Raw genomic sequence first — 26,733 nt, 5'->3', positions numbered from 1 at the left:
TAAATGCTGTGTAAATATTAAGCTTTATTTTTTTTTTAATTAGGGAATTGGCCATAATTAAACAGGACTTCATAGCATTAAAATATTCCTTCATAGCATTAAAAAATTCCTAAATTTTTTTTTTTCCTAAATTTTTTTTTTGAAATTTCTCTATAAATACTGGCTTAATTCAAATTTGGGGATTTAATATTTGAAACCAAATTATTTTTTAAAAGAAGACAAAAATATTTTAAAATAATCCTTAAGGAAGAGCTTTTGTAAATATCCTAAAATGTATAAAGGTCATAGTATAGTTTTTATTACCATGTCAAAGAATTAATTACACCTTTGATTTTTGTTTACTTTAGGAAAAATACTAATATACCAATTGTGTGTTCTGGGTAAATTTTTGAGACATAAGTTATAAAACACTATTTTACCTCATTGTATTTCTTTCAGTAATCAAGCAAGCAAAAAGATTTTTTTAAAAATCATAGCAGTTGTTTTCATGCTATGATTGCCCCATCTGTCACCCCACAGAGGGAGGCAACCGGTGGCAGCAGGGGTTGGGGCTTGTGAGTGCCCCATTCACCTCACAGATAGGCCCTGATCGCTGGCCAGGCCTACGGACCCTACCCATATACGAATTTTATGCAACTTAGTTTTTAACTTAAGTTCTCCAGCATCTTTCCAGGGGGCTCTTCTGTTCTCATGCAGAGAGATCCCTCCAGTCACAGCTAGACTCATCAGAACCATTGGAGGAACACAGCTTAGATCTAAACTAGACACTCTCTACCAGCCACAGTTACACAACATTTTAGTACAGAATCTGCTGCCCATGACAGGGCTATGAATAGATTACTACTGAACACAAAAGGACTCTTACCTTGCTAGGAGTTTTCCTATTTTATAATGAATCATATAGTATTCTAATTTATGTTTGTTATTTATCTCTCTCCCCAGATAGAGTTTTGTCTTTTCTGTTTGCTATATCCCAAACACCCGAAACTGAACAATATCTGGCACAATATTGGTACTCAATAAATGTTTGTTGAGTAAATGAAAGAATGGTGTTCCTAGTTGGAAGTCATTAATTATACACTGAAAAATAAGAATAAAATTAAAAACTAAAAATGGAAGGAAAATATTGAGTTATCTAGTAGATACTGTAAAGTCTTGAACCAAGACAATGACAGCAGAGCTAGAATGTATGTGTGTTATGGATGGTTGTGAAAAATATCGGGGAGGTAAAAATGAACAAAATTTGGTGACTGAGCATTAAGAACAATAGAATTATGAGCTTAGAATTTTTTCCTTGGCTGTTGGTTGGATAGCAATCCCTTCACAGAGATAGAAAATGGATGGCCAAATTGGGTGAAAGGATAAAAGTTTCTGTTTCACACATGGGAGAACTGTCTTCCCTGTGTAACAGTCCAGGTGTTTAGTATATAGTTGGATATATAGGTCTAAAGTTTATTAGAAGTCTGGTCTGAAAATAGAGGGTCATGCAATAATAGGTGGAAGCTGAAGCCAAGAATGTCCCCTAGAGAGAATGTGTATAGTGAAATAAAATAGATGCAGAACAAAATCCTAGGGAAACATGAATATTTAAGAAGAGCCCTTGGCCTGGCCGGGTAGCTCAGTAGGTTGGAACGTCATCCCAATACACCAATATGTGGGTTTGATCCTGCATATAAGAAGCAACCAATGAACACATAAATATGTGTCACAACAAATCGATATTGTTTTTTTCCCCCTCTCAGTTCTATTTTTAAAAAAAGAAGAGCCCATAAAAGAGACTAGGAAGGGATAGCAAGAGAAAGAAGAAAATCATGAGAGGTTCCCCACGAGTAGGGTTACAGTGGATTGAGTCAGTTGTGTCAGCTCCTCCCAAGAAGGTCTAGTAAACAAGAAATTTTTTAATCAACTGTTTACATTATCAGTAAGGCTTCTGGTCAACAGTAGATTATTAGTAATTAAGTTTTTATTTATTATTATTTATATGTGGCTTTTCAATTGTGCAGGAAATCAACATCCCTAACCCCTGCATTGTCCAAGGGTCAGTTTTACATTTGACAGTTAGGTTTACATGCATAATCTTATAAAAGTTTCAATAGCATGGGTATAGGGGTGATAAAAGCTAATTTATATTGAGGCAAAGCTCCAAGCTGGGATCCCTCAGATACCCCTCTCACAATCCAGGACTGCTGGCTCCCAACTGCTCACCTGCCTACCTGCCTGATTACCCCTAACCACTTCTGCCTGCCAGCCTGATCATCCCTAACCACTCCCCTGCCAGCTTGATTGATGCCTAACTGCTCCCCTGCCAGCCTGATTGCCCATAACTGCCCTCCCCTGCTGGCCTGGTCACCCCTAACTGTCCTCCCTTGCCAGCCTGGTCACCCCCAATTACCCTCCCCTGCAGGCCTAGTTCCCCCCAACTATTTTCCCTGCAGGCCTGGTCACCACCAACTGCCCTCCCATGCTGGCCTGATCGCCCACAACTGCCCTCCCCTTCAGGCCATCTTGTGGCAGCCATCATGTGTCCACCTGGGGGCTGCCATTTTGTGTGTTGAAATGATGGTCAATTTGCATATTACCTCTTTATTAGATAGGATGATAGTACTCCTGAAAGCAATCTACAGATTGCCTATCAAAATTCCAATAGTCTTGCCCTAGCCAAGTGACTTGGTTGCTTAGAGCATCATCCCATACACTAAAGAAAAAGTTATAGGTTCAATTGCTGGTCAGGGTACACACTTAAGTTGTGAGTTCTATCTCCATTTGGGTTGTGGACAGGAGGCATCCACCAGTGTTTCTCACATTGATGTCTCTCTTCCTCTCTTCCACCCTCCCTCTCTTTTGCTCTCTAAAATCAATAAACATATCCTCATGTAAGGATTTTAAAAATCCCAATTTTTATGCAAAAATGGAGAGACTGATCCTCAATTTATTTGGAACTTTAAGGAGCCCTGAGTAGCCAAAACAATATTGGGGGGGGGGGGGGGGGGACAACAAGAACAACAAAAAAACAGGAAGATTCACATGTCCTAATTTCAAAGCTTCCTACAATAATTAAAACATTGTGGTACTAGCATAAAAATAGACATATAAGCCAATGAAATAGAATTGAGAGTCTAGAAACAAATGCAAACATCTGTGACCAATTGATTTTCAGTAAAAGTACCAAAACCATTTAGTGGGGAAAAAGAATAGTCCCTTCAATAGATGGCAGGACAACTAAATAATACAATACATGTGAAAGAATGAAGTTGAACCCCTACCTCACATTTTATATAAAAATTAACTCAAAAATAGATAAACCTAAAAATAACAGCTAAAACTATAAAATTCTTGGAAGAAAATAGGTAAATCTTTAGGAAGTTGGACTGGTAATAGATTCTCAGATTTGACACCAAAAGCCCAAACAACAAAAGAAAACGTAGATAAATTGGACTTAAATTAAAAATATTTTTGCATTAAAGGATATTATCAAGAAGGTGAAAAGACAACCTTTAGAATGGTTGAGATTAACACCCAGAATATATTTTTTAAAACTCTTACAGCTCAGCAACAAGAAGACAACTGAATTGCCCAGCCTGTGTGGGTCAGTGGTTGAGCGTCAATCTATGAACAAAGAGGTCACAGTTCTATTCCCAGTCAGGGCACATACCCAGCTTGCGGACTTGATCCCCAGTAGGGGGTGTGCAGGAGGGAGCTAATCAGTGATTCTTTCATCATTGATGTTTCTATCCCTCTCCCTTCCTCTCTGAAATCAATAAAAATATACATATTTTTTAAAAAGACAACTGAATTGAAAATAGGCAAATGACTTAGTTATTTTTCAAAAAAAGATAGACAGGGTGGGGCAAAAGTAGGTTTATAGTTTTCATATGGAAGATAATACAATAATTAATAAATAATATAAGAATAAACTATTTTGCCGAAACCAGTTTGGCTCAGTGGATAGAGTATCCGCCTGCGGACTGAAGGGTCCTGGGTTTGATTCCGGTCAAGGGCATGTACCTTGCCCCAGTGGGGGGTGTGCAAGAGGCAGCTGATCAATGATTCTCTCATCGATGTTTCTAACTCTCTGTCCCTCTCTCTTTCTCTCTGTAAAAAATCAATAAAATATATATTTTTAAAAACAATAAACTGTTTTGCATACTCACAACTGTTAACCTACTTTTCCCCTACCTGTACAAATAGCCAATAAACACATGAAAAGATGTTCAACATTATTGATCATTAAGGAAATGAAATTAAAACCACAGTGAGATACCACTTCACACCTAAAATGGAAAATTACAAATGTTGGTGAGGATGTGGAGAAATAGAAACCTGCACATGTTGCCTTTAGGAGTGTAAAATGGTACAGCCGTTGTGGAGAAGAGCTCAGCAGCTTCTCAAAAAGTTAAGCATAGAATTACTATATGACCCTGAAATTTCACTTCTAAGTGAATACCCCAAGACAAAAGAAGAGATGTGCTTACACAAAAACTTATTCAGGAATGCTTATAACAGCATTGTTATAATAGTCCAAACATGTATAAAACCCAGATGTCCATCAACAGATGAGTGAATAAACAAATTATAACATATTTCAGCCATAAAAAGGAGTGAAGAACTGATGCATACTACAATTAGGATGAGCCTTGAAAACGTTATGCTAAGTGAAAAGCCAAACACAAAAGGTCACATATGTGTGATTTGTTATATAGGCATACATATTTCTATCCATAATAGGCAAATCCATAAAGACAGAATGCAGATTAGAGGTTACCATGAGATAGGAGAAGGGGACTATTTAATGAGACCACTTCGTGAGATCACATAGTTTTTGGAGGGTGACAAAAAATTTTGGAACTAGAGAGAGCTGGTGGTTGCACAACATTGTGACCACACTACACACCGCTGAATTATACAATTTAAAATGGTTAAATTTTATATTATGTGAGTACAAACAAAGGAATATTTTAAAATGTTATTAAAGGAAAACAAAAACTAACTCAAGAATAAATAGAAAATATTAGTAACTATATATCTACTAAGAAATTGAATGTGCTATTAAAGCATTCCCACAAAGAGACTCCAAGCCAGGTAACCTCACCAGTGAAGTCCTTCAAACAGTAAAGAAGAAAATACCACTCTTAAATGACTTCCAAAGAATAAAAGAAATACTCAACTCATATATATAAAGAGGACAGCATAATTTTGACTAAAATTATACAAAGCCTCACGAGGACATTACAAAAAAGGAACTTATAGACTTTATGTCTCTCATGAACAAAGTATTAGTAAATCAAATTCAGGGATATGCAAAATGGTAGTATTTTATATTGAAGTGGACATTATTCCAGGAATGAAGGTATCAATGCAATATGCCACATTACCAGTTTAAAAAAAAGGGGGGAGCAGGGGAATGATGGAGGGGAAAGTTTATAAAGTCCCGCTGATGAGCTCAGTGGTTGAACATTAACACATGAACCAGGAGGTCACCAGTTCAATTTCTGGTCAGAGTACATGCATGGTTTGCAGACTCAATACCCAGCGGGGGACATACAAGAGGCTACGGATTGATGTTTCTCATTGATGTTTCTCTCTGACTCTCTCCCTTTCTCTCTCAAATCTGTGACATATTTTTTAAAAACAAAAATTACCTATTCATGATTTTTAAAAATCAAAAACTAGGATACAAGTTTATATCAAGGTTATGCACAAAAAATCTAGAGAAAACATACTTAAATAGTGATGGGTTGGGTTTTTTTTAGTTATATAATTTTATTTTACACATTTAAAAAATTTTTAAATCTTTATTGTTGAAAGTATTATATATGTCCCCTTTTCCCCTCTATTGGCCTCCAATAGTGATGCCACTGCTTTTATTTGCCATTGTATTAGAGGTCCTAGCCAATGCAGAAAAAAAGAGTAATAAAAGAAATGAAATGAAATAAAAAAGAAGTAAAATATCTAAAGATTATAAAAGGCAGAGTTTAAACTGTCATTATTTGTAGACAGAAAGGTTGTATATATTAAAAAATTCAAAATATTCTACAGATAAACTATTTAAAGATAATAAGTGAACTTAGCAAGTCATTAAATACAGATTAATATACAAAAATTGTTTTTTTCGCCGGGACCGGTTTGGCTCAATGGATAGAGTGTCGGCTTGGGGACTGAAGGGTCCCGGGTTCGATTCCGGTCAAGGGCATGTATCTTGGTTGCGGGCACATCCCCAGTAGGGGGTGTGCAAGAGGCAGCTGATCGATGACTCTCTCTCATCGATGTTTCTAATTCTCTATCTCTCTCCCTTCCTCTCTGTACAAAATCAATAAAATATTTATTAAAAAAAATTGTTTTTTCTATGTAATAGCAACAATTAATTAGAAAATGAAAATAATTTATAATTTATAGTAGATCAAAACTTACTAAATACCTAAGAATAAATCTAATGAAAGATATATAACCATTCTACCTAGAAATGTATAAAGAGAAATTAAGATATAATAAGTAGGTTCGTAGATTGAAAACTCAATCTTGCAAAGATGTCAGTTCTGTAGTTGATCTATAACTTCCATGCAATCTCAGTCAAAATCACAACAGATTTTTTGTGGGAAATGACAAGCTCATGAAATTGGTATGGAAATGCAGAGGACCAAGAGTAGCCAAGAAAGTAATTAGGAACAAAGCTTGAGGACTTCTAATGCCAGACCCAAGACTTATTACAGAGCTCCAGTACTAAAAACAGAGTGCTATTCACCTAGCACCCAGATCTTGCTTTCTAAACACTATTCTCCAGTAAAAAGAACCAAGGTTCTTTGAAAGAAGTGGCTAATTCCACAAATGGGGAGTGGAAAATACAAGATGAGCCGGAAACATCTTTCAGCGCTAATAAGCAAGGAAATTCATGGCAAAAAATGAGGGCACATTAAAAGGACACAGAGGTCAACCCGATGAGGCTCCTAAAGGCCAAACCTAAATCAATTTGAGCAATAAAATAAATAATGATTATATTGAACTCTAACTCACAGACTAAAACAAATATCCATGAGTCCAAAGTGATATAAACAAATGAAGAAGGGACATATGTTCCTTACAGAAGAATTCCAGTTAATAATTATGCAGGAATTAGGAAACTACCAAGCCACCACCAGGCGAACACTACAGTAATTGTTGCAAGCAAGATGAGTGCGAAATCAGTGGGCAAAAGCTTGAGAATGAGTAGGATTTTGCATGGTTTCAACATCTCTCCCACAAAGTGTTGGTCAGTTTCAAAAAGGAAAATAATAACTACAGTGGAGAGACCTAGCAGACACTCCACGAACAAGTGATCATGGTTAATATGTCAAAATCTTGAAAGAAAAAAACTAAGGATCCTGCCACAGATTGGGAAAGGCTAAGGAGACATGGATTGGGTCATAGAACAGGAAAAGGATATTAGTGAAAAAAACTGGTGAGATTTAAATAGTCTCTTATTTTGTTGATATATCAACATTAATATCAATATATCAGTGTTAATGTACTTGCTTTGATTTTTGTACTCCGGTTGTGTGAAATATGAACATTGGAAAAACTGGGAGATAGGTATATGGGAACTCTGATTTTTTGCAACTTTTCTGTAAATCTAAAATTGTTTTAAAATACAAATTAAAAAAACAAAACTAGCATGGTATTGATACAAGGTGCATCAGTTTCCCAGAGCTGCTGTAACCACATACTACAAACTGGGTGGCTTAAAATAACAGAAGTTTAATCTCCCATCTGGAGGCTAGAATTTCAGAATCAAGGTGTCAACAGGGCCATGCTCCCTCTGAAGACTCTAGGGTAGGATCCTTCCTTGCCTCTTGTAGCTGCATCATTTCTGTCTCTTTCTTCACCTGGCTTTCTTCCCTGTGTCTGTATTTCCTCTCTTCTAAGGATGTCAGTCATATTGGACTTAGGGTCCATCCTAAATCCAATATGCACCCTACATCCAATATGACCTTATTTTAATTAAATAATCTGCAAATACTGTTTCCAGATAGGGTTATATCCTAAGGTACCAGTTAGATATAATTTTTAAGGGGACACTATTCAATCTAGTACATAAATATAGGCAAATAGACCAATGGAACATAATAAAAACTCTTGAAATAGACTCACATATTGTGTCTTACTTAAAACAGATGTGCCACTGTAATGTAGTGGGGAAGGAGAATCTTTATAATAAATGAGTCAAACAAAAATCTGCATGTCAATGAAAAGAATCTTGACCTCTACCTCAAATCATACATAAAGAGTAATTTCAGATCATATATATATATATATATATATATATATATATGTGTGTGTGTGTGTGTGTGTGTGTGTATATATGTATATATATGTATATATATATATAAATGTAATAGATGAAACAAATGGTTTTTAAGAGAATATCTTCATGATCTAGAGGTAGGCAAAGATTTTTTTTTTTAATTGAACACAAAAAGAACTGACATTATTGGTACTAGTTGATAAATTGGACTTCATTTAAAATAAAAGTGTCTGTTCATCAGAAGATACCATTAAGAGAAAGAAAAGGCAAAAGCCCCAGAGTAGGAGTAGATACAGTACATAGACCAAACAGAGGACTCACATCTAAAATATATAAGGAATTCCTATAAATCAATAAGAAAAAGGTAGACAACTCTTTTTTTTTTTAATGGTCAAAAAACTCAAACAGGCATTTCATAAAAGATATTCAATTGGGAATAAGCATATGAAAGGGTTCTGCACACCATTTGGGAAATGCAAATTTAAACCAAAATGAGATACCACTAAATGCCCACTAGATTGGCTTAAATTTTTTAAACTAACCTTACAAAGCAGTGACAAAGATGTGGAACGACTATAACTCTCATGCTTTACCCACAGGAGTAGAAATTGGTGCAAGCACTTTGGATCAGCAGGTCTACAGAAATTAGTGTATATGTCCGCTAAATGACATGTAGAAGAATTTGTGTAGCAGCTTTATTAATATAGCCCAAAATTGGACATAATCTAAATATCAACAGTAGATTAGATAAATTATATTTATAGTGTTCATACAATGGAACACTATATATCAGTCAAAAAGAGAATTACTGCAACAACATAGATAAATTTCAAAAGTAACTGTTGACTGAAAGAAGCCAAGGCAAAGAGTGTACCTAATGATTCACTTATGTGGAGTTCAAAACAAGCATCATTAATCTATATTGAGAGAAATCAGGAAAATGGCGACCTCTTTGGGTGGATATTGATTGGGAGAAGTCATTGAAGGGGTGCTGTAAATGTGTATCTTGACTAGGTGATAGTTAACATGTGTATATAAATGTATACCTGTATTTTTTAATTAGCTGAATTCTTAAGGTTTTTGTAACTATTAGATGTATATTATACTTAAAATTTTAAATTTTAAAATATGGTATATTAAATATTGAAACAAGTGGACTATCATCAACATAAAAAGAATTGAGGTTTCATTAAAATATTTGTTGTATTAATGAGATTTTGTTTTAATGAAATTTTACTTTAATTTATATTTAGATATCATTTCATGGTTCACTGTTCACTTTCTCATGATATGTAACAGATGTGTCATTTGAGTATATTTCAAGACAAAGACTCTGGATTTTAAACTGTAAATTATATAAATTGTTACCAAAATTAGCAGTTTCCTTATTTTTTTCAAATGGTTGTGTTGGAAATCTCAATATCACATTGTTCATTTGTCTTTTAGGCTAAGACATCAAGCACACAAAGAATTTTATGCCTATAAACAGGTGAGAAATTTACTTCAACTTGACTTTGATAGTGTTTTATACCCAAAAAATGTGGACTCAGATTTGCAGTCTTTTTAAACTAGGACTTGTGTTCATTTTAACATTTTATTTGCCAGTTCTCAGTAAAAATAGATCAACTTTAAGTACACTTCTTTTTAATTATAGAAAGTTCACCTGATGCAATAATATAGTTTTAACAGGGAACTTAAGCTAACATTTTGCTAAAGTAATTTATAGTAAATTAAGTAATTTATAATACTTAATCCAGTGCGTGGATTCACGCACATTGAAAGGAAATTAATTAAAAGAAATATTTTAATATCACTATTCACTCTTTCTCTATAATAGAAATGTCAGAGATGAAAGAAAATTAGTAAAATGTATATGAAAATAATATATAAATTGATTAATAAATAAATAACATCATGATATAACAACAAAGGCATAATAGCTGCTTTCTTTTAGCTTCAGAATGTCAACAAAAACAACCAAATTCATGATCAACAATGACAGGTCAAAACACATATCTGTGATTGATGCCAGCAAGAGCTTTATATGTATCACACATGCTCAAGTCAACATTTATTTTTAAATTGCCAGTGCGCATCATATGTACCCGCCGGTTGGTTGGTCAGATGGACGTACAGTCGGTCACTTAACATTTTATATATATAGATGAAATTTCATTAAATAATTTTTTTACCTCATTAAAAACAAACAACTTCCTTAGAGACGACAAGCTCTGTTCTAATGATTGCATATCCTTCCTTTTTTGTACTTTAAATGTTAGCTAATGTCACACCCCTAGAAGTCTACTTGGATCATGTGGAAACTCCTACCCTTTACTGATTGGTTCTTTAAAGTAATAAACTTAATAAACTTAGCTTTTCTTGAAAGCAAAGTAAAATTTCGTTTTTCTTACATGTGTCATTCATTAACATTTTATCACAGACACCAAACAGTGGGCCTAGTTGTTCCTTTTCTTTTAAACTAAAGCATGAAATTATTTTGTTGTTCTTAGCTTTTTGGGGAGAGGTGGGACAAGCTTCAGCTTATTTTGGTCTTTTTTTTTTTTTTTTTTTTAAATATATTTTATTGATTTTGTACAGAGAGGAAGGGAGAGAGATAGAGAGATAGAAACATCGATGAGAGAGAGTCATCGATCAGCTGCCTCTTGCACACCCCCTACTGGGGATATGCCCGCAGCCAAGGTACATGCCCTTGACCGGAATCGAACCCGGGTCCCTTCAGTCCCCAAGCCGACGCTCTATCCATTGAGCCAAACCGGTCTCGGCCAGCTTATTTTGGTCTTTAACCTTTATTACATGATGTTACAGAACCATCTCCAGTTTAGGATTACTTATCATTTTGTCCATCCTTTGTCTCTGAAATCTGAGCTCATGAGCAAGTTTCTTAGATGTCAACATTGATGTCATAGGTAACCCCACACTCTGCCCTATGTGTTTCATGTGGGATTCATACACAAACTAGAATGTTTTAGTTTTCTAAATAAATGAATCTTTTTTTCTCTCAGTATTTTCATGATCTTGACAACCTACAAGGTATTTGTATGAAACACACACACACACACACACACACACACACACACACAAGCTAACTAAAAAGTAAAATTGGCCCGAGTTCGATTCTGGTCAAGGACATGTACCTTGCGGGCACGTCCCCAGTGGGGAGTGTATAGGAAGCAGTTGATTGATGTTTCTCTCTCATCAATGTTTCTAACTATCCCTCTCCCTTCCTCTCTGTAAAAAAATCAATAATATATTCTTTTAAAATAAAATTGGCCTTACTGGTCATTTAAAAGGTGAAATTAGCCGAGACCGGTTTGGCTCAATGGATAGACCGTCGGCTTGGGGACTGAAGGGTCCCGGGTTCGATTCCGGTCAGGGGCATGTACCTTGGTTGTGGGCATATCCCCAGTAGGGGATGTGCAAGAGGCAGCTGATCGATGACTCTCTCTTGTCAATGTTTCTAACTCTCTATCTCTCTCCCTTCCTCTCTGTACAAAATCAATAAAATATATTAAAAATAAATAAATAAAATAAAATAAAAGGTGAAATTAGCCGAGACCGGTTTGGCTCAATGGATAGAGCGTCGGCTTGGGGACTGAAGGGTCCCAAGTTCGATTCCGGTCAAGGGCATGTACCGTGATTGCGGGCATATCCCCAGTAGGGGGTGTGCAAGAGGCAGCTGATCAATGACTCTCTCTCATCGATGTTTCTAACTCTCTATCTCTCTCCCTTCCTCTCTGTACAAAATCAACAAAATATATTTTTTTAAATAAAATAAATAAATAAATAAATAAATAAATAAAATAAAAGGTGAAATTAATTGATAGAACTATTAAAGTCATAAGACATGGTAAAAAATTATCCTTAAAAATACTGAATTTGAAATTTAACACATCTCTGCATAGCTAGATGGTAGCTTTTGGTTGTGGTTTCTGAAAATGTGATTTGCCCTCAAAACTATTTTTGATTCAGGTATATGATACTCAAAATAGAGATTTTTCCCAAATTTCACTTGTCTGTTTTTTCACTTGAATATGACATATAATTCTGATAAGCTAAATTTATTCTCAGAACTTTGCAATTTAAGCAGCAATTTGTCCTCTTATCATTTGGCATTCCTTTTAACTGATAACCAGTCACTTTAAAGTCAGAAACAGAACCTGGATAAGTTTTAAGCCTATTTACATAACTCTAGTTAGAGATAAAGTTTTCTGAGCATAGTGATGTATAATAATGAGCAAAACTTCTAAAATTAAGATTAATTTTACTTTTTAATCTTTAGTAATTATTAATTAATTCCTTCAGCCAGTGCTGTTTTACTGAACCATAAGGCAGTAAATTTCCTACTCCATGTTTGCACTTAGTCTATATGGGCATGTGTTAATGTCTTTTCCCAAAATTTAATCTATTGTCAAAGAGACTTTAAAGCTGCTTTCAAGAAAAATATTGCATCATTGTTCAATTTCAAAGAATGTTGATAAAATGTTCTATCTCAAACTGTAAAAGAAATTCTCTTCAATACTGAATAAGAGGGGAAATTAACTATATATACAAAAGAAAAATATTTTTAAGTATAATGAGAAATATGAGAAATTTTTTAAATTACAGACTTAAATGGGCATAAAAACATACTTTTTGTCTTACAGGTTATATTAAAAGAGAAAGTAAAAGAACTGAATTTGCATGAAGTAAGTTGCCTTATAAGTATTTTAGTCTTTTTTTGAGCTATTTTCTAATAGAGTGATAAGCTGTGATATGCTTAAAAATCTTTATTTTCAGAAGTTGAAAAAAATTAAGTTTATTTAGCCTGGTCAGAATAACTCAGTTGGTTGAGCATTGCCCTGTGCTCCAAAATGTTGAAGGTTCCATTCCTGGACAGGGCACATACCCAGGTTGTGAGTTCCATCCCTAGTCAGGACATTTACAAAAGGCAGCCAATCATTGTGTTTCTCTCACATTGATGTTCTCTGCCTCTCACTCTCTCCTGTCCTCTCTCTAAGTATGTCCTCAGGTGAAGATTTTTTTTTAAATTAGGTTTATTTTGTCCTAGCCGGTTTGGCTCAGTGAATAGAGCATTGGCCCTTGAGTTTTGGGTTCAATTCCAGCCAAGGGCATGTACCTCAGTTGCAGGTTCAATCCCCCGTCCGGGTTGGGGCCCAGGGTGCATGCAGGAGGCAATCAATTGATATCAATCGCTCTCATATCCATGTTTCTCTCTCTCTGGTTCCCTCCTCCCTTCCACTCTCTCTAAAAATCAGTGGAAATGCCGAAACCAGTTTGGCTTAGTGGATAGAGCGTCTGCCTGTGGACTGGAAGGTCCCAGGTTCAATTCTGGTCAAGGGCATGTACCTTGGTTGCGGGCACATCCCCAGTGGGGGGTGTGCAGGAGGCAGCTGATAGATGATTCTCTCTCTTCAATGTTTCCGGCTCTCTATCCTTCTCTCTTTCTCTCTGTGAAAAATCAATAAAAATATAAAAATTAAAAATAAAAATCAGTGGAAAGCCCTAGCCAGTTTGGCTCAGTGACTAGAGCGTCAGACTGCAGACCAAAGGGTCCCGGGTTCAATTCTGGTCAAGGGCACAGACTGGGCCCTGGCCTGGTCGGGTTGTATGCAGGAGGCAGCCAATCCATGTGTTTCACATCAATATTTCTCTCTTGTCTTCCCCTCTCTCTTCCACTCTCTCTTAAAGTCAATGGAAAAATATCCTCAGATGAGGATTAACTAACTAAATAAAATTTGGCTTATTTTGGTCAGTTTAACAGAATATTTGAGGATGAAGTCATAAAAATCAATTGTGTGAAGACTAAGATAATAACGTAACTCATATGTTTAGTAGGGATGGTGCCCGTGTAAGATTGCATAGCAGCAGGAATGCTGCTTTCTGTCAGTGCACTATGAATAGGAGATAGATATGTTGGTTTTTCTACTCAAGGTGAATTTGCAGTAATTTCACTCTTGAAAATGTGCCCAGTAGTTCTTTCTTACCAATGGCACAAAAAGGGCAGTGGTTATTTCTTGGAGGTGGGAGTTTGAGATGTGGCAGAGTGGTGGAATAGGGAAGAACACACAGAGAGAGACATATTCTTGGGATTATCTCGAGTTGAGGTTGCATGGTGGTTGGTCCATAGGTGTTCCCTATGTGATTATGCTGTGTAACTTAAATACAAAAGCGTGTGTGTGTGCCCTGATGTATACCTTAAGACACATAGTCTATAAGGATTCTAATTTTTCCTTTTGTTGCCTTTAATTAAAAATGCTCAGAATTTTTATTTTTAATTTTAGGGCCTTTTCTCTTTCTGAGTTTTGAGTTGGTGTTTAAACAAGGACTTGGAAAGTTGCATGTGTAATATCTGTTTTCTTAGATTATAGAAATTAATTACATTGCCTATCTCTTCTTTAAAGACAGATTATAAAATTATTTGAATAATAATAAAAATGATTTCATTATTGAACACTTTGAAATCCTTTGCTCTTTCTGCATATTTTTCATTAGAAATTGATGTGTTACAGCATTTTAGGCCTAACCTTGAATTAAATTCAAACATCAATTACTGTTTGATTTTTTAAATTTCCCAAAAGTTAACTTTGGCACATGGCCAAAATTAGCATGCAGTAATAGCAGGTGATCCCTTTTCTACTTAGGGTCTCTTTGATGGCCACAAATTAAAAGATTAAATCCTGACATCCATTAGCAATATTGAATAACCAGGTTTGACAGGAATAGAAGTCTTCCTTATTGGTCTGACCCATCGGTTTAGAGTCTTTATCCTAAGCGCATTGTGTTGCAGTATTGTCTATCATAGTTCATACCCCAGCTGTACCCACCAATTTCAATTTTGCTCGGTCTGACCTTGCTACTGAGCTGCCCTTCCCCTGCTATTTAAAACTATAGCTTGGAAAACCTAACCTTGCTCTACAGCTTGTGTTGAGAGGCATTATGCGTTTTTCACAATTCATCTGGTTCTTTCCAACTGCATTTTTTGGTAATGAAATTATTTTTTATCAAACGTGTGCGTGTGTGTGTGTGTGTGTGTGTGTGTGTGTGTGTAGCCTAATTATACAGTGATTTCAGTATGAATACTGTTATTGAATAATTATTATAGTGAAAAATCAGAGACAAGCTAAGTGTCCATCAGTAGCATAATGAATAAATAAAACATGATACACTGGAAGATCACCCACTAAGAGAGGGAGAGACCTGTTGGGGGTGACCAGGCCTGCAGGGGAGGACAGTTAGGGGCAATCAGGCCGGCAGGGTGAGGGCAGTTAGGGAAGAACAGGCTGGCAAGGGAGGGAGTTAGGGATGACCAGCCAGCAGAGGAGGGCAGTTGGGGGCGACCAGGCCTGCAGGGGAGGGCAGTTAAGGGTGACCAGGCCAGCAGAGGAGCAGTTAGGCGTCGATCAGGCTGGCAAGGGAGTGGTTAGGGGGTGATCAGGCTGGCAGGCTGAAGCGGTTAGGAGCAATCAGGCAGGTAAGCAGGCGAGCAGTTGGGAGTGAGCAGTCCTGGATTGTGAGAGGGATGTCCCAGATTGGAGAGGATGCAGGCTGGGCTGAGGGACACACACACCCATGCACGAATTTTGTGCACCAGGCATCTAATCTACACTAATAAAAAAGTAACATGCTAATTGACCATACCTTCATGACGCCCACCAGCCAATCAGGAGTGTGTATGCAAATTAACCCAACAACGATGGTGGGTTAGTTTGCATACACATGCACCGAGTGGCTGGGGGAGTCAACTTGGATAGACAAAAAGAGAAACAGGTGATTGAGTCCATGAAAGATTGCAAGCAGGTGGGGCTGAGCTGCAGTTCACACTGGGAAGCCAGGCCATCAGCCCAAATTCCACTGCTCTCCAGGGAGGCTACCCTCGGGCACTCACCCCACTCCTCTGAGCCTCATTCGGCACCCCCAGCGAGGCCGTGGAAGCTCCGGTGCGGCAGACCAGGAGATGCAAGGGGCAGCGATGAAAGACGGGGCAGATGCTCAGCTGACCAGGATGAGTGGGCCCCGGATGGCAGGAGCGCCTCCTCCCTGGCCCCTACCACTCTGCACACTACATCCCTCGGGGGAATGTTGGGTGCTGGTTTCAGCCCGATCCCTGCAGGCCACTCCGAGAGACCCCACCATGCACCGGGCCTCTAGTGATAGTACATTGTCCTTCTATAAAGAAAAATATCCTCTCTTAAAACTCAGTTTACCCTTTTTTTTTTCTTCCTCCACCTTTTAACAGAAATATAGATATAGAGGAACACTATATCTATATCTAAAAAAAAACATGTTTCTAGTTTCTAGTTCTAACCATGCTAGTGAGATAATAAATGGCATCTAATGGATCTTGGGATCAAGAGAAACAGGTGCCATGGAAACTATGTCACACTGGGACATGCAGGTCCTGTGTTGAGGGGTTGCTAACACTCAATTCTAGCTAATTGTCGCCATAGGGAAGATAGTTGTTGTCAGATATGGGGCTTTTCAGGTAAAACCTGAGAGTCTTGGCATTAGTCTATCATCTACTTTCCATTTGCACTTATTCTTTAATTTGTTCACCACAATGTCCCCTGTTCTGGCTGTGATGAGTGGTTGTTTCTACATTAAATTTATTTTGCATCTTTGTCAAAAATCAGATGGCCATATTTCTGTGAGTCTGTTTCTGGATTCTCTAGTCTGTTCCATTGATTTATTATCTATCTCTTTAGACTTAATTACTGTAAATTTATAGTAAGTCTTAAAATCAAGTAGTATAATTCCTTCAACTTTATTTTTCTTTTCCAATACTGTTTTAGCTAGTCTAGTTTCTTTGCTCTTCCAAGTAAATATTAGCATCAGCTTGCCTATATCTTAAAAAATCATGCTGGGATTTTGGTTAGTATTGCATTAAATCTACAAATCATTTGGGGAGAAATTGGCATCTTTAACTGTGTCAAGTCTTCTAATTTATAAATATATGTCTTCTCATTTCTTTTCTTTTTTTATCCTTATTGTTGAAAGTATTGTAGATGTTCCCTTTTTTCCTTTATTATCTTCTTCTAATCCATACCTGCCCCCCACCCCAACCCTCACCCTTCATCTGTGTCCATGGGTTATGCATATATACATACAACTTCTTTGGTTGATCTCTTCCCACCCACCCACCTCCTCCTTCCTTCTGAGATTTGATAGTCTGTTCCATGCTTCTATGTCTCTGAATCTATTTTGTTCAGCAGTTTATTTTGTTCACTAGATTCCATATATGAGTGAGAGCATGTGATATTTGTCTTTCTCTGACTGGCTTATTTCACTTAGCAAAATACTTTCCAGGCCCCTCCATGCTGTCTCAAAAGGTAAGAGACTCTTTTTTCTGCTGCATAATATTTCATGGTGTAAATGTATATGGAGTTCCATTGTTAGGTCCATACACATTTAGGATTTTTATGTCTTGTTGGCAATTGACTCTTTATCAAAATGTAAAATCCCTTACCCTGGCCAGTGTGGCTCACTTGGTTGGAGTGTTGTCCCATGCACCAAAGGATCTTGGATTCGATTCCAGGTCAGATACATACGCAGGTTGTGGGTCTGATCCCCAGTCAGGGCCAATGTGGGAGGCAATTGATCAATGTTTCTCTCTCACATTGATGGTTTTTTTCTCCCTTTCCTTCTCCCTTCCTTTCTCTTTAGAATCAATGAAAATCATACCCTTGGGTGAGGATTTTTTTTTTTTAAGTAATATCCTATATAATAAAACCCTAATATGCAAATTGACCGACCAGCAGGATGACCGGTCACTATGACATGCATTGATCACCAGGGGGCAGATGCTCAATGCAGGAGCTGCCTCCTGGTGGTCAGTGCGCTTCCACAAGGGGAGTGCTGCTCAGTCAGAAGCCGGCTGACGGCTGGCAAGCACAGCGGCAGTGGCAGGAGCCTCCATGGCAGGCAGGCAGGAAGGAGTGGGCCTAAACCGACAGGGGGACATAGCCCGAGGGGTCCTGAACTGCAAGAAGGCGCAGGCCAAGCTGAGGGATCCCCCCCTCCTGCCCCCATCCAGTGCACTAATTTTGTGCACCCCCGGGCTCTAGTATAATTTTATTTGAGTTTTCTTATATGCAGCACACAGTTGAGAAATGTTTTTTTATCTACTCTGCAAATCTGTCTTTTAATCGGTGTGTGTAGAGCATTTACATTCAGTGCAATTGTTGATATGTTTGGAATTAGATCTACCATTTTATTATTTGTCTTCCACTTTCCCCCCTCTTTATTTCTTTATTTTCCTTTTCCTGCCTTCTGTTCAGTTATTTGAACATTTTTAGTATTCTACTTTATCTGTTGTGATTTGGACTATTTTTTGTATAAAAGTGATTGCTTAGAGATTACAAAAAGAATCAATATTTTCACACTTCAATTGGAATGTAGAAATCTTATGTCCATATAAATCCTTTTATGTTTTCCCCTTTATATAATAGCTGTCAAAGCACATTGATATACATTGGAAATCCCATCAGACATTGTTATATATTTTTACTTCTAACCATTAGATATATTTTAGAGAATTTAAGACAGGAAGAATAGTCTATTATGTTTATCTAGGTAATTATCATTTCCATTGCTCTTCATTCCCAGTGTTCCAAGTTTACTTTTTTTGTCATATTTCTTCTGTCCAATGACCTTCCTTTAACAATTCTCATAGAGCAGATCTGCTGGCTATGAAATCTATTAGTTTGCCTTCATCTGAGAATATCTTTATTTTATACCTTCATTCCTGAAGGTTGTTTTTGTTGGATATATATAGGCCTCTGGGTTGACAGTTCTTTTCTCTCATCACTTTTTAAATGTTGTGCCATTTTCTTCTGGGGTTTTTTTTCAATGGTTTTCTGATAAAACCCACAGGGAAAAATATTTGCAAATCTTATGCCTAATAAGAGTCTAGTATTCAGGATATATAATAACTTTTACAGCTCAGTAATAATAAAGGCCTACAAAATAAAATATCTGCAAATAATTATCCCAATCTTTTATCTAAAGGGGTCTTTTGCAAAACAAAAGTTTTAATTTGATGAAGTCAAATTTGTCACGTTTTTTTTTTTTTCTTTTGATTGCCTATGCTTTAGGGGTCATATCATGCTCTGTGCCTGTGGATGTCCAGTTGCTCCGGCACCATATTGGATAAAGTTTACTTGCAAAATGTGATCTTTGAAGTTGTAAAATGAGGCCCCAGCAAGTGTGTCTCAGATGATTAAGCATTATCACATACACCAAAAGGTCATCATTTTTATTCCCAGTCAGGACACAGGCCTAATCAGAGTACATACAGAAGGCAACTGGATTCTCTCTCACTTTGATGTTTCTTTCTCTCTCTCCCTCCCTCTTACTTTTTCTCTAAAACTCAAAATATATATTTTTTAAAGTTGTAAAATTAGTTTGACCCTTCAGGGTGCTTCTAAGAAGTCAGATCCAAGCCTTTTCTCTTTGTGATTGTCCTTGACTTTTGTTCCCTTTAGCAGTTAACGTGTCAGAATTTATCTTGTGGGGTTTTTTTCAGGTGACTGTGGTTTTAGAATTAGGGATCCTGGAAAAATAAGCAAATAAAAATGAGTGGCTTATCAACTTCTTGTCCTTTGGTAGGATCAGTGCTGGGTCAGAGCCAGCAGAGTCCTGACCGTGTTTGAGAAGGCTCTGCCAGGAGGAAGCTGAGTGGTTAAGGCCACAGGGCCCATTCACACAGCTGGGAGATGGGAACATCATTCCGCCTTTACAGGTGGGAAGCTGAGGTCACTTCAAAGCTAGAGCAGCTAGTGTCTCATCTTTACCAGCAGCATGTTCAGACTTCCGCCAGAATAAAATGGGCTTGAAAATAGTGCTCCCATTGCAACACTGGGTAAAAGCCACTGATATTGGCAGGCTGCCGTACCGCTCCTCAGCCTGATCCCACCAGCCTGGGCTGCTAACAGCCCTCCGAAGGAGGGGGGGCAGGTGGGGTCCTCACGTTACATAGATGAAGGAACAGAGCTTGAGAGGCATCCGAATGGCAGAGATCGCACAGCTAGTGGGTGTCCAAGCCAAGGCCAGCGGTCTGTCCTGCCTTCCTCCCTGCTCTCCTGCTGTCTTGGCAATATTTCCAAGACTGACAAGACATTCTTTCTCCTCTTCCTGAAGATCCTGTCTGCTATGTACACAAGTCCCTGAGGGAAGGGTGTTGGAAGGCCAGCATTCATGGCACTGGCCGCGGGCACCAAGAGCCACATGTCCTGTCACATAACCTAAGAAGACTGGGTTACATGTCATAGGTTATAAACAAGTGAGAGAGAGGCCATGTCATCAGTCTGGGCAGAAATGTTAATAGTTGAGCCAGGAACCCTTGTGATGGACAGGGAAGCAAGAGGGAAGGAATACAGCACCTCAGTGCAGGAGACCTTTGACCCAGCCCAGCCACACTCACCGACTGCATGGCCTCAGGAAACATGTGATTGCTCTGAGCTTGTTTCATCTGTAAAGTGGGTAAAAGTGCTGGTGGTTGGTGTCCCTGCACACTGGTAAGTGCCCAGGAGTGGTGGCTGAACCCCCCACATGTGGGTGTGAAAGAAAAGCCCGGTCAAAGCTGCGGAGCCTGGCCGCCTGTCAGCAGCCCTGGCCCTTCTGCACATTTTCTCAAGTCTAATTCAGAATCTTAAACAATTTTTTAAAAATGTTTTTATTGATTTCAGAGAGAGGAAGGGAGAGGGAGGAAGGGGTAGAAACATCAGTGATGAGACTTATCTGCCTCCTGCACTCCCCTTACTGGAAATTGAGCCTGCAGCCCAAGCATTGCACTGATCAGGAATCAAACTGAGACCTCCTGGTTTATGGTCAACGCTCACACACTGAGCCACACCAGCCGGGCTTATCATTTTACACGACAGAGACAGATACTGACAAAAGGACAGTGCCAGAGTGAGGGCATGTTACCAGAGAAAGGAGAGTGCCAGGGCCCGCCCTGGGGCATGAGCAGTCCCTGTCAGAGCCATGCAGCTGAGCAGGCAGAGCACCTCTGCAGAAAGCCAGCCCCTGGCACACCACAGGCGAATTCCATCATGTGCAGCCTTGCTAGTGAGGACTAACCTAAGTCAGACCCTTCTGACGCACTAACGCAAACTGCCTTTTGCTGTCTGTCTTCTCCCACCTGCTCTTCATCTCTGAAGACATGTCATAGAAAGAGAGAAGGTTCCTCTTCAGAAGACCTTGCCCAGTCGAGCCTCTTTCTTTCGCTTAAACCACGTGTCAAACACAAGGCCGCGGGCCAAATCCGTCCCGCCAGGCCTTGCAATGTGGCCCGCACCGCGCTGTCATCACTGCACTCCGCTGCGTTTCCATCACAATGACAGTTTATGACTGTTCAGTAAACCATTCGGCCCGCGATTTAGGCTGGATTTTAGATTTTGGCCCCTTCTCTGATTGAGTTCGACACCCCTAGCTTAAACTGTGGGACATTACAAATCCCTTCAGATGACTGGGCCTCGGGGCCTGCACTTTACTCTGTGACCTGGGACAGTGCTTAGCAGACACTTTTCCTCATCTGTGGATTTATCTTCCAGCTCTGTGCAGTGTGTCTAGAAGACTTCAAGCCTCGAGATGAGTTGGGGATTTGTCCGTGTAAGCATGCCTTCCACAGAAAGTAAGTGTTGGTATGAACTATTGAAGGGAACCTGAGTTTGAGGCACATCAACCAACTTGTGGGCTTGGAACAGTGCCAGACAAGCTTGAAGGCTTCATGATTGGTCTGCAATGCAGAAAGCACCCCGGGGGGGGTGGGGGGAGTAGGGGGGTGTACATGGCACTAGAAGGAAGTGGGGACATGGGACATGAGCACCATGGCAGGACTTTGGGCAGAATGCCAGACAAACTCACACCTCCTGGGAGCGCAGACTATAAAACCACTGCTTAATGGAACGTTCCAATCAGAGCTCCCACTTCAAAAATCTTAGGTTAATCAAAACGTAGTTATTTTAAAGCAAGATAGATGAGTCTGAATGTAAATGGTAGTGTGGGGCTCTCTCCTCCCTCTTCTTGCAAACATATTCATATTCCCTCTTCCCTTGCAATTTTGTACATTTTGCATGTCTATTAGAAAATTTTATTTCTCCTATTTTGCACCACCCTCACTGTACTTCCTTAGGAAACCACGGTGACTGAGGGAGCAGCAGGCTTGGAGCTCTGGCTCCTCCAGAGGGCAAAGTGGGTCCTCCATTGAGGGTGGAGCTCGTTAGGACCTGGCCGTTCTGGGCGACAGATGTGTTCAACATGCAAAATGTGTGGGTGGGTGGGTGGGTGGGCGGGCTGATGTACCGTGAGCATGGCACTGATGTCTTCCCTCCTCTGGTGTCTCATTCTGCAGGTGCCTTATTAAGTGGCTGGAGGTTCGGAAAGTGTGTCCACTGTGCAACATGCCGGTTCTGCAGCTGGCCCAGTTGCACAGTAAGCAGGACCGTGGACCCCCACAGGGGCCCCTGCCAGGGGCAGAGAACATTGTATAGCTCACCACAGGATCACACTGTTGCCGGATTCCACGTCCACATAGAGGCAAGAGGAACACAAGTGTTCTCTGTGGTGGCTGTTCTACCTGGGGTGCCAGCTGCCACTTCCTTTGCCTCATGAGAAACTCTTGGGCCAACTAAGCTAAGAACTCAGACTTCTGGGTTACGTGACAACCAAAGCACGCTGACAGCACCTTGTGTCAAGAGAAAAGAAGTTCAATGAGCCTGCGGGTTTGGTTCAAGAAACTTCATGGGAGTCTCTTGCCAACTCAATTCCATGCTGTCTCCCTGACACTTATCTCCATGGACGGTGACTTTTGTCAAGCAGAAAGGAAGATAAACACAAGTGCTAGAGAAAGGAACTGAGGGCAGGTCTTTAAAGCCACCAACGTCCCTGCCCTGTGGACAGACGAGCTTCTATGCCGACTCTGCATGCCTTAGCAGCAGCAAACCTTCCCGGCAGCCCCTGAGCCAAGGAAAACCAGCGGTTACCTCAGCCGAAGCATGACCGGTTGCCTGGTTGGCGAGACAGTGCCAACAAAGGCTCGTCACCTTCTATTCCTTTGATAAAATCATCTTGGAACCCAAGGGCTTTGGTTACAGTGCCCCTCACTATCACTTCTCCCTCAGTTTTACATCTGCGTATCAAGTTACCTAAGCTGAAAACATCAGATGCGCTTGGAAAGGCCTGGTCAGAAGCCATTTCCTCTTATTCCACATCCACCTCACCAGGGAGGCACAGCCAAGCTGCCCATCAGGGGCCCCAGCGGGCCTGGGCCTGGGCCTGGGCCGGGCCTCTGAGCCCTTGCTGTTGGTGTGTGCCCCGGGGCCTCAGAGTGCTGCCCACATTCCCCCATTCGAAGTGTGGTTCCAGCATAGCTGCTGGTCTTGGCCCACGGTCTTGGGAGGGAGCCACTGGGAGTCCTCAGACAGCGGAGCATGGCTAGTCCTCCTGGCCCTGCTGAGACAGGAGGGTGCTGGCCCCCTTTCCTCTCCCCTCCTCGCCCTCTCTTTTTCTACTTCAGAGAAAATGCTGGCATTGACTTTTTAACCATTTAAAACATCCCAAACAAGATCCCTCTGTAATTCTTTAGCCAGGGACCCACTTGAAATTGTAAATAGTTTCAGGAAGCTCCGAGAGGGCTGTTCACTCATTGGTGTGTGCCTCAGTATTCGGACTTGCAAAAAATAATTGCAAGTGTCTTTACAGGAGAGAAATGCATGCTTTTCTTTGGCTCTTTCTGTCCAACTTTTCTAGAAGTGACTCAGAATCCTTTAGATTCATGAATATTGTATAAATTAGCTGAGAACTTTGTAGTTCTTTTCCACAGCTCTGTTCTCCATCTCCTTCCATTCTAGGGATGGGTACCTTGTCAGCTTGCCTCTGCTCCCTCACAGGTGTGAGGGGGCTGTTTCTCTCTGGAGATGCTGCCCGCATGGTATGGAGAGAGGATGAAGTTTTGCAATTCTGATTATGGCATTTGTCCAAGAACTTTTTCTGGAATCCAGCCTCTACCGCTTTAGAATGGGAAAGGGAACCTACCCTTGGCTCAGGTAGCTGCAGTCAAAGGATGAGGAAAATTCCTGTTAGCCTAGCGAAGTGCTGGGCAGAATCCAGTTTGGAAAATTACAACTCCACTTGGTTAGAAGTGGCTGTTTCCTGTGTGACCTAGTGTATGGTATTCCTATGGTATGCCAACTGGACTGTTTCTTAAACAGGGCAAGGGAAGTGTGGAATATTTTTATATGAAAGCCTTAGCCTGTTTGGCACCCATGAAAAGAACTATTTGGACTTTCACCCTCTGTTTCTGTGTTCTCTCTAGCACAATAGAGTTGAATGCTGCAAAGCACCCAGTTTACAGTGAAATATTGTTAGTGACCAAGTAGGCTTGCTTCTGGACTAGCCTCACTAATGACCAGCAACCCACCATTTCCCCTGGAATGGCGTTGGGACAAATGTCATCTTGTTGTGGACTTCAAATAAGAGAGTTTCTTTCCCCTCAGAGGAGGAATGCTTGTGCTCTGTGCTGCAGATTTCTTCCACTCCAGTTTTGTAGGATGATAGCCTTCCAGTTGTAGCTTTTTTCTGTCCTTGTCAGTAACAAGGAGACGGCTTCACCCTGTCCCTGTATGGATAGGGAGGCTAATTATCCTTTCCCTGTGTCACAGCTGAAAGCAGAGGACACGGGTACGCACTGGGCCAGAGGCGCAAAGCCAAACAATTTAGAGGGAAGCTTGAGAGGCTTGCACTCTCCACTTGGCACCATAGTGGGTCTGCTTTGTCCCAGGAGGTGCCACTAAAACGATCTCAACACTTGTGAATGTGGAGGAGGCTTTTAAAATGCAGCATTTCCACCAAGATGGGGCTGGCTGAGTGCCGAGTGCCCGCTCTGCTCAGTCTTCTCCCCTTTCTTGGTGTGGCGTCCTTTCGCAGCATTAGCCATTGTCGCTTGGCAGTCAGCAACACAACCTGAACGCATTTGCCGCCCACACTGGGTCCTCCTCCGGCACTTCCCTGTACTGCACTGGTAACTGCATGCAGCTAGCAGCTGTTCCAGCATTGTGTGACAAAGGTAAATTTCCATCCACACTTTTTTTTTAAAGAATGAGTCGAGGATCCCTTAATATACTTGGTTCAGGCTCACACCTCACAGTGAGGCTGCTGTCCACACTTGTCTAAGTGGGTGACCTTTTGATAATCTATAGGCACGTGGGGACTCTGATCTGCTTTTAGACCACTGGCTAATAACATGGATTTTTTTTTTTTTTTTTTTTTTTTACTTAAGCAGCTCGAAGATTGGACATTACTTGTGTGCCATGGGTTAGTGGAATAGAATTCAGCCCAGACTTCAGCTGGTTTTAGAAATGGAACAAAACCAGCCTGACTTGGTTCTTGGTTATCTTTACCTTGACACTGTGATTTGGTTAGGCCTATTCCTGAAAGGGAGTAGGTCAAGACAGACTGGAACAGGTGGCCCATGGATGAGGGTGTCTGGGCTGAGATACCCGGGGCCTCCCACCATTGTCATACAGCCAGTTCTTCACAATTCTTTTCCCCAATGCCACGCCCCCTGTCCTAACCTCAGGCCCTTTCCAACAGCCCCAAAGTCATCTCCATGGCCTGATCCCACTGTTAAGCCATTCTTTTTTAAAAAAAAAATTTATATATATATATAATTTTTTTTTTTTTAAGAGAGGGATAGAGCTAGAAACATTGATGAGAGAGAAACATCGATCACCTGCTTCCTGCACACCCTCTACTGGGGATGTGCCAACCAAGGTACATGCTCCTGACCGGAATCAACCCTGGGACTCTTGAGTCTACAGGCCGACACTCTATCCACTGAGCCAACCTGGTTAGGGCTAAGCTATTCTTAATGACTACAGAAATTACTGGGAGGCATCCCCAGAGCTCTGGAAAGTGATCAGACTGATTTGAAGCATCTTTGTCACTCACCAGCCAGGTGCCTTTCTGCCAGTTATCTTATCCATCACCCAGGGTATAATGGTATCTGCTGGCTCTTGCAAGGATTAGCTGTGTCAAGCCTAGCAGGTGACAGACGTCATGAGGGGCAATGTTTGTCACGCAGGTTATGTGGGGCTCCCTTCCTCTTCCTCTCACCTCCATCTGCCTAGTGCTCCCCGATTTGTTGCTCACTGTTGGATGTTTAAATTTAACTCTGAAATCAGTCTTCCTTGTATCCCTGACCTCCAGCAAGCCCAGCTTCTCACCCCTTGAGCACCTAGTTTTGTTCCTTATGTAGCCTCCCGAGGTCATGTGTGTATATACAAGTGCACACAAGTGTATATGGGGGGGGGGGGGGTTCTCCTTTGCTCATGTGATACTATATTCAGGAACATTCCTATTCATATGGAAGAGCTGTACCAGAAGTCAGAATATCTGTAGAAGGTGAGCCAAGAACGGGGGATGATCCTTTTACAATCACA

The 26,733-nt window shown here is 40.2% G+C and overlaps 1 protein-coding gene across 1 annotated transcript in view; it reads left to right on the top strand.

The window, feature by feature from the left end:
* Positions 1 to 24,788, top strand: part of RNF24 (ring finger protein 24) — a 57,042-nt gene extending 32,254 nt beyond the window's left edge. The window contains exons 3-6 of the mRNA XM_036417880.2: positions 9,722 to 9,764; positions 12,940 to 12,981; positions 21,847 to 21,926; positions 22,647 to 24,788. Coding sequence (XP_036273773.1) covers positions 9,722 to 9,764; positions 12,940 to 12,981; positions 21,847 to 21,926; positions 22,647 to 22,785 — 304 coding nt within the window. The 3' untranslated portion in view covers positions 22,786 to 24,788. The remainder of the gene's footprint in view (positions 1 to 9,721; positions 9,765 to 12,939; positions 12,982 to 21,846; positions 21,927 to 22,646) is intronic.
* Positions 24,789 to 26,733: the final 1,945 nt, after the last annotated feature.

This window comes from Pipistrellus kuhlii, unplaced genomic scaffold (assembly GCF_014108245.1).
Source record: "Pipistrellus kuhlii isolate mPipKuh1 unplaced genomic scaffold, mPipKuh1.p scaffold_m20_p_6, whole genome shotgun sequence".
NCBI lineage: Eukaryota > Metazoa > Chordata > Mammalia > Chiroptera > Vespertilionidae > Pipistrellus > Pipistrellus kuhlii.
The sequence above is the reverse complement of the archived record's forward strand: the minus strand, read 5'-3'. Positions and strand labels throughout refer to the sequence as shown.